At 31.9% G+C, this 16122-nt stretch overlaps 1 protein-coding gene across 1 annotated transcript; it reads right to left on the reverse strand.

The window, feature by feature from the left end:
- Window positions 1-8312: 8312 nt before the first annotated feature.
- LOC21384736 (two-component response regulator ARR9) lies at window positions 8313-10795 on the reverse strand. Its single transcript, XM_010097404.2, has 5 exons — window positions 9970-10795; window positions 9730-9833; window positions 9533-9610; window positions 9164-9234; window positions 8313-9056 (listed from the first exon to the last, which is right to left on the reverse strand). The coding sequence occupies exons 1-5, from the start codon at window positions 10073-10075 to the stop codon at window positions 8762-8764; spliced, it is 654 nt and encodes a 217-aa protein (XP_010095706.1). The 5' UTR covers window positions 10076-10795; the 3' UTR covers window positions 8313-8761.
- Window positions 10796-16122: the final 5327 nt, after the last annotated feature.

Here is a 16122-nt window from a genome sequence, read left to right on the forward strand (position 1 = left end):
CATGCCACGTGTTAATTCGGGACTTAGTGGGACCCGCTTGGGGAGATCAGGTGAATGAGACTACAAAAGATTACATCCTGTCCGTACGATTTCGATCGGTATAAATAAACAGTGTTGTACTTGCTGCCGCCAATATCGGTCAAAAACATTGACTTGACTTTTCAAAAATTATAAAAAAGGAAACTAAAGTATACAGTAGTCAGTAGATTTGTAGTAAATAATTAAAATAAATAGTATATTTTAAAATTATTTAAAGCAAATAATAATTTATTATATAAATAATTTTTTTATAATTAGTAAAAAAAAATTTCAGTAAATTTTCTTTCACGGTTGATAAAAAAAATTTTAGGTAAATAAATATTTTTTATCATATAAATTATTTTTTACCAATGGTAATGAAACATTCAGATTATAAAATTTCAAATGGTTTAAATTTACTTTTTATTTAATTTAATTATATAAATATATTATTTACAACAATGTCTCAGAAAAAAACCTTCTTAATTTAACATTTTTTGCGCGGTTGAAATGCTTACTGTGAATTATGTTGTTAGTTGAAAGTTACCTTTGTCAAAATAGAATTTTATATTAATATAGATAAATTAAATTTATAGCTTATGAATACCCCCATTAAAATATTAAATTTAATATTACAATTTTATCCTTTAATAGATTACAATAAAACCATATTAGGAATACACCCACATTTTTTCATTTATGGGAAAATACACCCACATTCCATATATGTTTTTTTAATAAAATTACACTACTTTTCTCATTTAAAAAAAGAAAAAAAAAAGCATATCATAACCCACAACAAAAAATGTATAAGAGAACATGTTGTTTAAATAAAAATACCGCAAGCAAAATTTCTTTCGAGCCCTAAATTTATCTCCATAAAAGGAGTTCAAAAGAGGTAATCACATTGTCGGAGATTAGTTTCCCCGGAACAAAGGCACTTTGACATTCTGAAATGATCTTTGGGAGCTAGCCCGCCCTTAAATCTTGTTTGCGATTGCCTTAGTAATGATCTTGAAAATAACATTGCACAAACTAATAGGGCGGTAGTCCATTACTTTTCGCGGGTTCTTATTCTTCGGGATGAGCACAAAATTAGCCTTATTAAGTGCTGCTGTCGTTTCCCGACCTCTAAAGACACTCCAGACACTTCTTCGTTACTTCTCTACCAATACAATAACAATAAATACAAGTCTTAATATCAAATTAATTAGAGTCAGTTATATGAATTTTTCATTTTCAGTCTGCTGTATTAAACACGAGACCCTTCTAAAACTGTAGATCTTGAAAGTCGTACACAACTACATCAGCCCAAATAATTTTTGGTCTACCTCTCACTCTCTTAGTACTAAGTATTTAGATTTTCTCTTAAATAAGTGTATCTAATGATCTATGTATCGACCTCATACGGTTACTTCCCTACCAATGCTTTTGAAAAAATATAGCTCGGAAGCCATCCGGGCCCGGTGCGTTTGTCGGTCCCATGGCAAACGTGGCCCGTTTTATATCCTCCTCATTAAAAGGAGAATAGCGATTATTTTCACCCACCGTGCTATCAACACACTCAGCCACCCTGCTAATGGCCTCCTCTGATGGCCTTGAAGAAGAGAAAAACTTCCCACACTCTCTTAAAACAATATTACTTGTAGATGCATACAACAATTCAAATATTCAATGATGCCAACGCACACTCAGCCACCCTGCTAATGGCCTCCTCTGATGGCCTTGAAGAAGAGAAAAACTTCCCACACTCTCTTAAAACTACATTAAATATTACTTGTAGATGCATACAACAATTCAAATATTCAATGATGCCAACTCCAAGCATGTATTTTACCATGTTAGGATGTCTGACTAGTGGTTTCCTCATTCAAAAGCCCAACATTGGTCCACTATTTCTACCCATATGAAATCTAAGCCCATGCATTAGCCCAAAGTCTTGCTATAGTTTGGGCTCAAGTACTTTGCTCAACTTTGCAGCTCAATATATCTAGGTAGAATTCGAATTTTATACAAAAATTTTCAAAAACAGTCGCATCTAATTTTTTTACTAAAGTAAAAAACTTTCACATAAAATCACATCTCAATTTGAATTAAAAACTCAATGGACCCTTAACCTTTAACATTAAATACTTTTATTTAATTTTATAATAGAGTTGAAGAATTAGAACACCAAATTATTAAAAAAAAAAAGAGAGAGGGGTGTAGATTTATTGTAAGCTATATATTAAAAAAAAAAACTTAGAGCATAATTATAAAAGGAAAAATTGAGGGTGCAAAACTAAAAAAGTTTTAAAAGAAGTGCACTCTGGTCTCTTATCTCTTGTATTTCGCAAGTACAGTGGGATCTTGGAATAATAAGAAAAGAAATATGGAAGATAAAAGGCGAATACATATAAACACAGATAAGGGGAGAGAGTGGTGTGAGAGGAATGCTTATACTAATATTTGATTTAAGGAAATGCTAAATTACACCAATATGTGTCCCAAATTTTGGTCATGTGCAAGTTGGGACCTCAAACTTTTAACGTTCACATTTAGATTCTAAACTTGATAATTGTTATCAATGTTGTTCAATCCATTCATAACAAACAGCAATTAGGGTCTCAAATGCCAAAATTAAAAAGTTCAAGGTCTAACTTGTTGACCAATGAAAGTTTAAGTTTTAGATAATAGGCCAATATTTTCAGGACTTTTTATCCATTAATTGTGTTCATTAGCCATTGGACCACAGTTGCAATAGTATTTAAAATTTAGGATAGCATTTGTCAAAATTAAAAATTCGGATTCCAAGTTAAATATGTATCGATGAGTGCACTAGGAAAAAAAAGAAACTTTAAGAAATATTCAGAAACAAATTTGTTATGTCCTTTAATCCTTCAAAGAATTTGTCTTTTTTTTTTTTGTTCAGTAGTTCTTTCATTTTTTTTTTTTGAAGTCTAATATGTCTTTCTTGCATCGGGGAATTAAGTATATGATTGAAAAGTACATGAAGTTAATGATAGGAGCAAAACTATGTCATGGCTTCTTTTATGCCGTCAGGAGATATTTCGGGCACCGTGTTTGAACATACGATAATTTGTGAAATTTTACATTAAAAGTTACAAACTCAAATGATAAAGTTGTAAAAGTTATGATAATTTTTAAATTTTAAATTTTAAGATAATTTACGTTAGAACGTGTAAACTCGAATGATTCATCATAAAATCTAAAATTTCACAAATTATCATTCAAATTTGCAATTTTATCGTTTGAATTTATAAGTTCTAATGTAAAATTTCATAAATGATAATATCTCTCGGCACGGTACCGGGAAAAAGTGTCCCGACAACATAAAAGAACCTGTTATTAGTCATTTAGTAAGGCTACTCATTCTATTCGATAATGTCTTAGTTCGAGTCTGTCTCACCATGATAGTAGAGTTAGTTCAAGTAATTTTGAGGTATTAGGCAACAATTTAAAAGGTTCTCTTTCAAAAATTAGAGATATTGTTCATATTTCTATTAAAAATATTGTTGTATATCTTTTTTTTTTAAAAATTTTGAAATGGTTGTATAGCTAATTAGATTTATAAACTAAACAACTCAACACAACAAGAACTACAACAAACACAAAAAAATTACATTAAAACTCATTAACATACACCACATTAGTTATGAAGGGAAATAATATTTAAAAATAATAATAATAAAAGAGCATACACCTAGATTTACTATAATTAGTGTTGATACATGAATCCTAGTATTAAAGGTCTAGGTCCAATCCCTTGCGTCTCACGACATAATTGGGCTCGTTACGAAGACCCAAGCTACGCTCAGGAAACTCCCGTGGTTGTGGTTTGGTGGGTCATGAGTGATCACATAGGCCCATGAGTGATCACGTAGGCCCAGTTGTCCTTAATTTGACCCAATTTAAAACCTGTTTGGGGGGTTTTTCAGAATTAATCAAATTAAGCATGAATTGGTGGTGAAGCATTCAACCCAAGAAAGCCTTTCCATTGTCTCTAGAAGCCTAAAATCCTTTGTTTCAACTCTTGAAAGGCCCAAAACCCAAGCCTGATCCTTCAAAAATTTTCTCCAACTTAAAGGCCTAAGAAATCCATAAATCTTGGCTCATTCGGAGGCTTTTTTCGCGATCAGACATGCCTCTTAGAGCACTTACCGTGTCAGGCATGCTTCCTCATCTCTTTTCTTTATCAGGTTGTCCATTCAGAGCACTCGTACGCATTCGGAGCAACCTGACGTCGAAGCAACCTCTTGTTAGAGCAAGTACAATGGTTGCTTGGTCATTCTCGCACAAACATCCTCCGACAAAGGTCTGACACGCAATCAACCCCCAAAAAGAAAAATCTTCGGAGCACTTGGTTGAGCCAAACACTCTTGGAGATTTCAGATCTGACGCCATTTTGTGTCAGCCCAAATTCCAAAACTTGGCCTCCAAGTATTTCCACTTCTAAGGTTTCATTTTTCCTCCTCTGATAAGTTAGATGTGATTTTACTCCAAACGAAATTGCTTGTGCCTTATTTCATCAGATTGATGCCGAAGTAAATTTCTAGAAACTTTTTAGTCCCATTTTTAGTGAATCTCTTTGTCAAACTTAGAAAGCTATCTGACACCTTTCTTCTGAATGGGAATGCTCTGATAGCCTGCCGCCGTTTCTTCCATTCCATTTCCAGACCATTTCTTTGTCAAACTAAGAAAGGCCTCTGATAGCCTTCCTTAAAACGGAAATGAGTGTTCAGACCTCCGTTAGAGTAGCTGTCAAGCACTCCCATCTCCTTCTATAAATACCCCCTCACCCTCTTCATTTCACCACCAACATACTTGCACGCTAGATCAACACATCAGATCTCACTATCACTCTCTTGAGAATTCACTCCAAAATCTCTTTCTGAGTTTCTTCTTCAAGTCTTTTACTACAAAGACTTGAAGCCTTATTCAAGTTCTTGAGGAACTCCATAGTTTCTAAGTGTTGACCTCTTTAGAAACTCCTCAAGAACACTTTTCAATCCTCTTCTAACACCACCTGAGAGCGTCCTGAGAGTTGTTTACACACTTTCTCAAAAGTATTCAAGCCTCCAACCTTGGAGCCACTCTCATCCACTGTCGAAGGGAGTGCTCCAAACAGTCTCCACTCTCTCGGAACAACCTGCATTCACTTTCGGAGCTCTTTCACCATACTCCTCCATATCATTTTTCTACATCAGTGCCTTATCCACCAACGAAGCTACATATTCAAAGCCTCCAAAGCAGCTCAAAAATTGCTTTTGGAGCCCTTCTCCATCAAAAAGTCTTATCCACCTCTTGAGTCACCTTCTCCATCAACTACGTGATCACTCCTTCCACCATTATTTATTCGCGAAGTTCTTCATTATTATTTTTTTGGATTTTTTAACATTTTTTGTAGGAATATTTTCATGATTTTAGCAACAAAGAGGGTCCTAGAATACGTGTTTTTCGGCCTGATTTGGGCCTAAGCGAACCACACCACCGTCAGAGATCCTACCATCATTATCTACTTCGAGGGCATGTTAAGTGTTTTGGTCACATTGGAACCACCACCAACAAGTCAAATACTTACACGTGCATACTCCCACCACGTCATACCCTCCAGATTTATCAAACCCCGACAATTAGAAAGTATTTTTCAAAAAAAAAAAAAAAAAAACTCTCACCTTCTGTTCTATACTAAATCAAAAAAATTCTGAAAATAAGTAATGAAGAACAAGTCTTCATTAGTTTTGCCTAATTAGTCAAAGCAATTAAAAGAGCAGCTTTGTAAGGATCAAACCCGGAGAGTTGTTCTTATATTTGCTAATTCAAAGAAGAAGGGAGAGGAGGTAAGACAAAGACAATTGATAATAAAGGTCAAGAGAGTTGCATTTAATTAAAAAATATATATATATATAATATTAATAGTTGAAAGAGTATATATTATTATAAATTGAATTAAGATTAAAATTAGTAGGTATGAAAGGATTAAATTAGATATTATGAAAATTATATCTATAAAAAGATAGATTTTTCAAATTTTTATTAGATGAGTATTAATTAATGAAGGCATTTATAAATTTTTAGGGTGCAAATATAACTACTCAATTCACGCATGATTGATTTCGTGAGTGATCCATACCACCCATGAGGACGACTTACTTCTCGAGATATCTACCCTTATAAGTCTTTCTTTACAAATAAATAACTTCTTTCCAGTAGACCAAAAGAATTCTGCCCCAAAAAAAAAAAAAATTAAATAACGTAACTACGTACAGATAACGTCCAGAATCTTAACCCTCGTATTTGACGTATTGAAAATTTTTTATGACTATAAATCAGAACGGAAATCTTAAAAAGTATAAAATTGGATATGAATCTTTAAGTACATTGAACTAGACAACGGTTTCGTGTACACCGCATGCAATATGTCCAAGTACTATTTCAACGTGATTTGGTTTATTTATTTCGTTTATTTAGCATATAATCTAATCATTGATGTAAGAATATATAGTAGGCACCTTATATTGTGTTTCAATATTGCAAAAGAATAACAGACTTATTTATAATAATAAAATAATAGTATTATTCATGATATCTCTTCATGTCATATTGATTTGACTTTAAAATTCACATATTTTTCCATAAAAAGAAAATCACATATTTTGAGCCACAATTTTTTTGACAATTGATTAAAGTCTAGCAGCTTAACAGATTAGATTCCATACCATTTTGATAAATTCAAAATTTATCACATGTCAACAATGAATGACTGGCTACATTCAAGAAGGCTGGTATCACTTATACCTTACTTTATTTTCTGCTAACGTTACCTCACCTAATTTAGCCGTGTATGAATAATAACAATACTACAAATAACTATTTCAAGCATAAATTTAGTAGACGTTTAGTTTATAAATTTAAAACCATGATTCATAACCATTTTCGGTTTACGTGCGTTTTTTATGAGAGAAAATACTGTAACAAACTACGAATTATGATTCAAACTATGACACGAATCTCCATACCAAACACTTCAATAATTTTACAAGATTACGATTATCAAAACAGAAAGGATGGAAAACTAGGTTTATTACAAAAAATAGTAGCTTATTACTCGATTTAGTTAAAATAACATAGAAAACAATTACCAAATCAATAAAATTATTACATAACGAAATATTTACGACCGTACAAATGATAACATTGCGAGAGAACAGTAATCGCAATATTAAGTGTTGGGTTCCAATAAGTGTATATCACTACGAGATTATGATAACCTTACAGTAACCTTACAGTAACCTTACGGTAACCTTACATCACCCGTGAGAGATATTACAATATTATATAGTATATATATTGACGACTTTTTAATGATTATGTTTACATCGGTAGTTACACATTAAATATAAAAATTTAATGATGTAGTGTTATAAGAATCCAATCTCATTAATTCTTATACATTTTTTTGTCTCCTTAATTTATTACAATTGTTTGATAAATATCACACAGTTAAAATAATAATACCAACTTATCACAAGTTCATTAATGGTTAGGTTTTCTTTTTTCTTTTTTTTTTCCCCAATGTACGTGTATATGATATTTTTCGTTAACTAATATATATCCTAACTATACCATTTAGCAAAGGTTGTATAACATTAAACTAATCATGTGCATACAACGATGCATAGAGAAAAAAGGGCAAAAAAAAAAAAAAAAAAAAAAAAACCATTGCTTATTTTATTTTTTTTTGTCCTTTTTTTAATAATTGAACAACCCATTGCTTTTGCCAACGAAAAAGCGAGTTTGAATCTGATCATATAAAGTTCTAATCTAGTTTTAACCTCAAAAAGAAAAAAAAAATGATAATAGTTTTGTTTTCAGCCATGCAGCTTCAATCAAAAAGGTTGAGGGAGGAAAGAAAGCTTCGTTCAAGGACCGAATTTTGCCATTATCTATCAAAATCTGATAAACATGAGTTTAAACAAGCAGATTAATGACAAAGACATTGAACAGATTATGCCAATTAAGGAAACAAATTTTCTGAATAAGACATCGTTCAGTTTTTTTTAATTTGAGCTGAGATGCGATTTTATATGAAAACTTTTTACTACAAAAAAAAATTAAATGTAATTTTTTATGAAAACTGTTAACTATAATAAAACTCAAATTAAAAACTCAAATTAATGAAATAAACGAAATTTTAATATTAGCTTTTGGCTTCGCCTGAAATCAGTTAAAATACCATGAATGCATTTGCATTTTATTTCATCAACATTAACAAGTTTTGTAAAACTAGAATTACTGTTTTGACCCAATTGTTTTCCCTATCAACTTTGTAACCAAAGTTTTTCAGCTCAAGTGTGTGCTTTTGGCATTAGGAGGGACGTGTAATAAATTATGGCAATTAAACAAAAAAGTTTCTAACTCAAAATTAGTTCTTGGCTCTGGCCAATTATCAATCTATTGCTCTGCAACATACATTAATCACAATTCACATACACAGTGCTTGGTTTTTTTTTTTTTTTTTTTTTTTTTGTAATTAGCACAACAAAATTTGTGAATGAAAGATTTCCATGTAAAACTGTATACATGAGAAAGCTCTTTCTCTACAACTCCTATTCAGCCAGTATTAACCAGCAGTAATGGGGTAAAAAAAAAAAAGGGAAAGAAAGAAAAGGGGGGGAAAAAAAGAGTTAACAAAATTACAAGGTTCAGATGAAAAGGGTAAAATTTCAAAAGAGACCAACCATCAAACAACAGTGGCAACTCCATTGCTGTATCTTGGTCTGGTTCTATCAGGAGAAAGGCTCTCTTCCATTGCCTTCCTCTTGTTATTATTGTTGCCCATTTGTTGTTGTTGTTGCAATTTTTCTGATTGAATCTCTTGTTTGTCTAGTTTCTCTTCTGGGTTTTCTTGATTTTCTTGTTTCTTGTCAAGATTTTGATCCTTCACTTTGGTTTTCACCATATGGGGCCTAAGCCTTTTCAAGTCTGATAATTGTACAGGCTTCAAGAAGAACTCTTCTGCCCCTTCTTCCAAGCATCTATATTTAACCAGCGATTTTAATTAAAAAGAATTCCAAAATTCCTAGAATTTTCCAGGAAAATAAAATTCCAAATGATTTTTTTTTTTTTTTTTTGGGATCATTACCTTGTGATTCTTGAAGGCACATTCTCAGATGACATGATCACTACTGGTATGTTTCTCAGAGATGAGGATTCCTGAAATATCAGGAAAGAATCCCAATAAATAAAAGTTTCCAAGAAGGGAAAAGAAAGTCTATAGCCTAATTTTCTTGGGTTGGAAAGTTAACCTAATTTTCTTGGGTTGGAAAGTTGGTTGGGAAAATATTCCAAAGAGATTTTCATAGATATTTAGGACAAAGTGGTTGTTACTTGTTAGAAAAGTTCCAAAAAGACAAAAATGAAAAATATTTCGACTGCCCACTAAAGATTTGCAAAATTTTCAATCTGGAAACAAAGAGAAAGCGAAAAATAAAAATAAAAATAAAAACCATACCTTGATTTTCTTTAGCAGATCGTAGCCTGTCATGCCTGGCATACAGTAATCTGTAATAATAAGATTCACTTCCGCTTCCTGCAAAACAACAACAAAAAAACAAAAGATTTTTCAGAAAAGCAGAAAGGAAAATGATGCAGAAAGTCGAAAGAAAAGGGAAAAAAGTTGGGAAAAAGAGAAGAAGAAAACCACAGTACCTGATGATTATTTGGGGAAATAGAAGGAGAATCTGGATTGATTTGGTCATCCTCATGAAAACCCAGAAACTCAAGAGCCTTACTACCGGAATCAACTGTAGTAACTGCCATGAACAAAAACAGAACACAATGAAAATCCAAAACCCAGTAATAAAAAAGCAGAAAAAGAAGACCCATTAAGCTAGAATTGAATTTTCTAGGAAAAAGTTTCTTTCTTGCCAAACAAAAAAGGAAAGTTACCTTGATAAGATGAGGTCTTCAAGAGCCTCTCAATAAGCTTTCTATCAAGAAGGCTGTCATCAACAGCCAAAACATGAAATTGTGACTCTGTAGCTGCCATTCCCATTGCACTAAACCAAAAATCCAATCTTTGGCAAAGAAACAAGTTTTTCTGGATGGGTTTTTTTTTTTTTTTTTTTTTTTGTTGGTTAACTATTTTTTAGTTTTTGGTTTGTGGGAGATGAAAAAAGAGAGGAGCTTTGTAATGAAATAAGACCCACCAAAATCCACACCCCCCCACAAAGCAAGATCCGACCAGGTTTCCTCCCAAATCTTGCAAATTTTCCAAGTTGATTTTGAATTAAGGGACAAGCAATGCAATAATAAAAAAAGAACCCCCCCACTCTAGAACAACTAACTAAAAATGAATAATTAAATGGGCAAAATCATAAATCTCCATAAATGTATATATTTTTTCGTTGGGGGCGGGTTGATGGGTTGTGGCGGTGACATACATATCATAGCAAAGACTATATACTAAGAATAGGAGAGGAGAGAGAGAGAGAGAGAGAGAGAGAGGATACAGAAAATCTGAAAAATTAATAGAGAGTCTTGTATGAAAGCAAAAGGGCAAAGGTGCGGGGGAGTAGAGTTTAGACTTTAGAGAGAGAAAGAGAGAGAGAGAGAGAGATGTGGGGCCCACCAAAATCCCCGGAAGAGATACAGGTGATGTCAGCAATGGTGCCTTTTTCCTATGGGGTGTGGAAATCATGTGGCGCTTACCATATCTTGAGCAGGTGGGGGGGAGAGTGGTGGGCAAAGGAGAGGGCAATTTCTTTTGATTCCCTTTTAAGATTTGCTTCCCATGCATGCCCATCTTCTCTCTTCTACACGCCCCATGTGTTATCCATCAATCCTCCTTTATAATCCCATTCCCATTTGTATTAGTATTACCCCCCCATTGATTGAGCTCCCCAATGGGCAATGGAATATAAACTTGAACCAAATATCTTTCAACCTTGTGATAATTCCATTCATACCCCCTAATTTGGATTTTTTACCCCCATTGAGTGTAATCAAAGTTACTATGTTTTGTCACTTTCATGTGATAGTTTATCTAAAAAAAAATGACACGGAATTTGACTGGATTTAGTAACAAATAAGAGCTTGTTTGATAAATGAGTTAAACGGGTTTGAACTCTCAGGTTCAATAGAATTTTCGTTTGGGATTTTATAAAACATATCTGGATTAAAATTTTAATGGGACATTTGAACCCTCCTCAACCTTAAAAATGAGAAATCATATGAATTAAACCTTTTTTTTTTTTTTTTTACAGACATCTAAATAAAAGTTCAAACCACAAGTTCAAACCTCATTTGAAACCCTTCCAAAGGAGCCTAAAAATTAAAGCTTTTTTCCAACAGTTAAGATGATAATAAGTAAGAAAGGGAATGTGGATATTATTCACTTAATTTTTTTTTTTTTTTTTTTTTTTTACAGTTAAGATCATACAATTTACTTCTTAATACTTGTGTCGGGTAATTTTATCTCCCAACAGTAAAACTTCCTTAAAATTAACCACCTAATTAAATTACTGAAATCACGTGTCGTTAATTTAAAGGCGCGTGAGAGATGATAATAAGTAAGAAAGGGAATGTGGATATTATTCATCCTATGCTCTTTGAAAGTTGAGACATATTTTCAAGTTTAATAGAGAGAGCTAAGAACTTACTTTGTAATATTAATTATTACCTCTACAGTTGATATAAATCGCATTTCATCTATAAAACCAATTCTCAATAATTTGTCCATCATTTGGGGCCGGTAAATCGCAGGATCCTAGACCATCACGGGTGGTGCAAAGAATCTATTTCAGAGAGAACACGTTTTTTTTTTTAGCCCTTTGTTTCTTTTTTACTTTTTTATTTTTCTTTTAAATATACCAATGTTTATTTGAGTTTTGAAAGTAGATTCCGAAAGTTAAAAAGTTATTTTTGAGAAAATAGAGGTACATTTGTTATCAAAAAAGAAAATAGAGGTATATTTAGTTTTTTTTTTTTTTTTTTTTTAACAGAAAACTTCATTATAAATTTAACAACTTACATAAATAGTCACAGATGACCTCCAATTATAAGAGAATTCGACCCTGAATATTAAATAAATCCACCAATAAAAATAGATGAAGTAAAAGGGCAAACAAAAGTACCGAGACCCAATAAAAAGAGACCTATTTAAAATAAAAAAATCGAGTGTGACCAAAGCTCGTTACAAAAAACCATTATAATTACATGCCCTAATTATTTCAAAATTACCCTTAAATATTTTCATAAATTGACCACTTTATTTATCTTTTCACAGTCATCATTTAATTTTAACTTGGTACTTTAAGCTTATCGTTTCTCCATCTCTCTATCTTTTTAGTTTAAGCTTTAGGCATTAAGCCTTTTTTCTTATAAGCAATTAAACAAAATAATAATAAACAGCAAAAACATCTCAAATAATAAAATAAAAAACAAAAATGGAAACAAAAAAAAAAGGATATCAGTGTGAACAAAAAAGACAGAATGACAAATGCACAACAGTAAAACAACATAAGCAAAACAAAGAAAAGAAAAAAACAAAACAAAACTTTATAAAAAATAAAAAAAAAATAAAAAAAAAACCTTATCATTAGTTTCTTTTTAATAATAAAATTTAATTACGTAATTAAATTGTCTTTTTATAATTTTATGTAAAGATGTTTTTTATAATAAAAACTTTAATTTAAAAAGAAGTGTACAGAATTAAAGGAGTGTGCAAATAGAATCACTCTAAAATAATTGTACATAAATTTCAGTAGCACAAAATGAGAATTCAATTGAAACTTTTACCAAATTCATGTGTAAAAGTTAAAAATATATAAAATTTTTGTGTGGACACTTTTATCGTTAGAAATTTTTAAGGGAGAAAAATGAGGATTTAATTGAAACGTTTATAAATTTTAAGGGTAAAAATTAAAAATTGAATTTTTTATGGGGTATGTGCTTTATTGTCTAAACATGGCTATGATACTGATCATTTCATATTATCTATATAATAGAAAACTCAATCCTCGGTACTGTTGGCACACGGTTTCGACCGAAACGGCGACATTTTGGTTGAAAAGCAAGAACAGTAATGATTTTTTTTTTTTTTTTGCTCTCATGGTTTTTTTCTCCTTTTTTTCTCATCTTTTTCCTTTTGCTTTTTTCTCCCAAAATTTTATATTTTTCTACCTAAATATTCCTTTTCGGTGGTATCTCAAAACTTATTTATTTCGGTACCTTAAAATTTATTTATTTCGGTACCTTTTTTTTATTTTCCCCCTTGAAACTTTATTTTTTTTCATTTTTCTCCCATAAATTTTATTTCTTTTCCATTTTGGTTCATTTTGTCCTATATTTCTTTGGTCAATTTTAACCCTTTTTAAATTTATACTCTCAAATTTTATTTTTCATTTTGGTCCCTTTTACGAAAACTTATTTATTTATTCATTTTAGTTTTTTTTATCCCCTTTTTCTTCCAAAACTTCTTTCTTTTTTTTTTCTTTTTTTTCCTTTTTGAGATTTTATATTCAAATTTTATATGTTTAATAACACAGTAATTAAAACTTAACATTCGGATCACTCCACACGTCTATCGCACGTGGAATTACACTAGTATAGTGAGAAAAAACAATAACCTACCTAAACTTCTCCATCAGATGCTAAAACAACAACATCTTAACTGCATTAAATTAACTTGTCTAGAGTTTTTCCCTTACCAAAATAAATAGTACTCTGTGGTGGTTTATGTAACTATAAAACCCCTTTTTTTTTTTGTCATCACATATACATATTTAGCTATTAGGATGAGAACAAAAAAAAAAAAAAAAGAAAAGAAAAGAAGAAGGAGATGGATGTAAATAACCAAACATTTATTCCTTGAAGTTTCACTTTTACCTACTTGATTTGCTATTCAAACCATATTGGGGAGACTTTTAGGCAAGAAAATTAAAGATTTGATGAAATCTCAAATTGATTCGCTTTCACTTTTGTCCCCTCTTGTTAAGAAGTTTCTTCAAAATTGCCTGCAGAAGCTGTGAGACCTCAGCCAAATCGAAATTGACCCTCTAGAACAATTATACTAAAAAACAATTTACGCATATGTCTCCTAATATCAAAATATCATTACTTCAAGATTTTCTCAATCTTTCCATATCTTGTGTTTCTCACTAGTTGAAATGTACTAAAGATAGACCAATGGACACGATTTTGAAGAAAATCAAGCACATGGGAAAAGGATTGAGAAAAGCAAAAAATAAAATAAATAAAAGGTAAAATTTGTGGGCCATTTTGGACCAGCCAAATCTTGTAAATTTCTTCCTCTTTTCCTTTTTCCCTTGATTGAATGGCATGACCCATAATTGTATAAGATGGGCAAAAATATGGTCACTATTTATTTTTCTTAGCGAGGACGCAGTTAGAGCCATATCTCTTCTTGATTTTGTTGGAACTGAGAGGATATTAGTGAATACAACTTGACTCCAACTTGTTTATCAAAACTTCTCACATTTCTAGAGAAAAAGGGTATAATTTAGGACTCGTTTAGTTCGCTGATTCGAATTTTTAATTCGAGCTGAGATGTGATTTTATGTGAAAAATTTTTACTGTAACAAAAAAGTTAAATGTGACTGTTTCTAAGAGTTTTTTGCCGTAGTAAAACTCGAATTCTAAATTCGAATCGGTGAGATGAACGGGGCCTTAGTGAATTTGATCTTCTTTGCCACGTCTGATTGGATAGGATTATCAGGATTGGACTGCTTATAATAAGATATGGTGCATAGTAAACTGTTGAATTAGACATCTGAAAAAAGCAATTTAGCATTTGGTGTATTGTTAGAGTGGACTAAATTAAATGTTATAACTAATAAATAATTTAAATTAATTATAAATTTTTAGAAAAACTAATTAAAAACTAAAGGAATTAAAATTCACCAATATTTTCAAGTTCAAGTTTCATAAGTCAAACAAATGATTATATTGATCTTACTACAAAGAAAACTAGAGAGATAAATTAAATGAATTTATCATGAACTGAGCGAGACCATCACGCTATAAAGACAATTTTATAGGAAAAAGTAGATAGCCGAAGATAAAATGCTATAGAGTCATGTATAGACTTACCACAGACGATACTTGTAACCTTTTTGAAATCAAGAATATTAATCATATATATTACATAAATTTCAACTCCACAAGAAAGAAATTCACAAAAGTAGAAGGGATTGTGTTGTTTCCTTGCCACCCTAATGGACGGAGAAGCTCAGTCATCATTCACTGTTGCGGACGAATGGAAGCTCGGTGCCGTCGCCGTTGTAAGGGACGGCCAGTTGTTAAGTGTAGAGGGTGGTTGGCAGTAGATTGTGTTGTGTGTTTGGGGGGAAGGGATTTCATACAGGATAAAAATGGAGGATTATTTTTAGGTCAATGGCTTATGAATCCAGTTAATATTAGTCAATAAGCATGGCATTAGGATTATTTATCCTAATCCCAATCCATTTCTGGTGTACCAAACATACAATTGAAGAATTTAGAGCTAACTATTTAGTTACTTGATGTAAGAAAGAGTGGAGCTTTCTATGATTTGATTACCCACTTGTTCATATTTGTGAATTTTAGATCTTGTCCAAATCCAATGAAAATAAAGAATTATGTAAAATGTTTGAATCTTACACAAATCTGTTAATTAATTTAAACTAGAACCCTATTGACAGGGAATTTTTCTCATACTCTCTAGAATTCTCAATTTATTTCCGAAACAAAAGGAATGGATAAAAGTTGCAATTGGTTAATTATTCAAGTATTGCTCTCGCTTATGTTTTATTCTTTCTTCTCTTTATCTCAAATTTTGTCATTCTTACGTTTTAGGGTTTTTAACTCTTTTTTCCTCTCCCCACACAAACCAAAGAAAAAAGAGTGAACAACGGCCGGAGTTCCGGGGCCGCCTCTGAGCGCGTTGCTGGGCTCTCGGCCATGAAACTTGATCCTCCGGCTCACCTAGTCGTGAGCCTCTCGTTGGTGGTGGCGGTTTCAGGCTAGTTTGTCGTTTGGTAGTTGAGATCTCTTGGCCAGCACGGCCCATTGACCGGTTACCCTTCACTGGGGGCTTCTAAC

This window comes from Morus notabilis, unplaced genomic scaffold, assembly GCF_000414095.1.
Source record: "Morus notabilis unplaced genomic scaffold, ASM41409v2 Scaffold8428, whole genome shotgun sequence".
NCBI classification, from domain to species: domain Eukaryota; kingdom Viridiplantae; phylum Streptophyta; class Magnoliopsida; order Rosales; family Moraceae; genus Morus; species Morus notabilis.

Excerpts from the sequence above, each read along its gene's own strand:
- LOC21384736 (XM_010097404.2), bottom strand. The coding sequence starts at position 10,075 with ATGGGAATGGCAGCTACAGAGTCACAATTTCATGTTTTGGCTGTTGAT. Across the intron at positions 9,235-9,532 it reads ATCTGCTAAAGAAAATCAAG|GAATCCTCATCTCTGAGAAA; the intron begins GTATGGTTTTTA and ends CTGATATTTCAG. Across the intron at positions 9,057-9,163 it reads GTGCCTTCAAGAATCACAAG|ATGCTTGGAAGAAGGGGCAG; the intron begins GTAATGATCCCA and ends GGTTAAATATAG.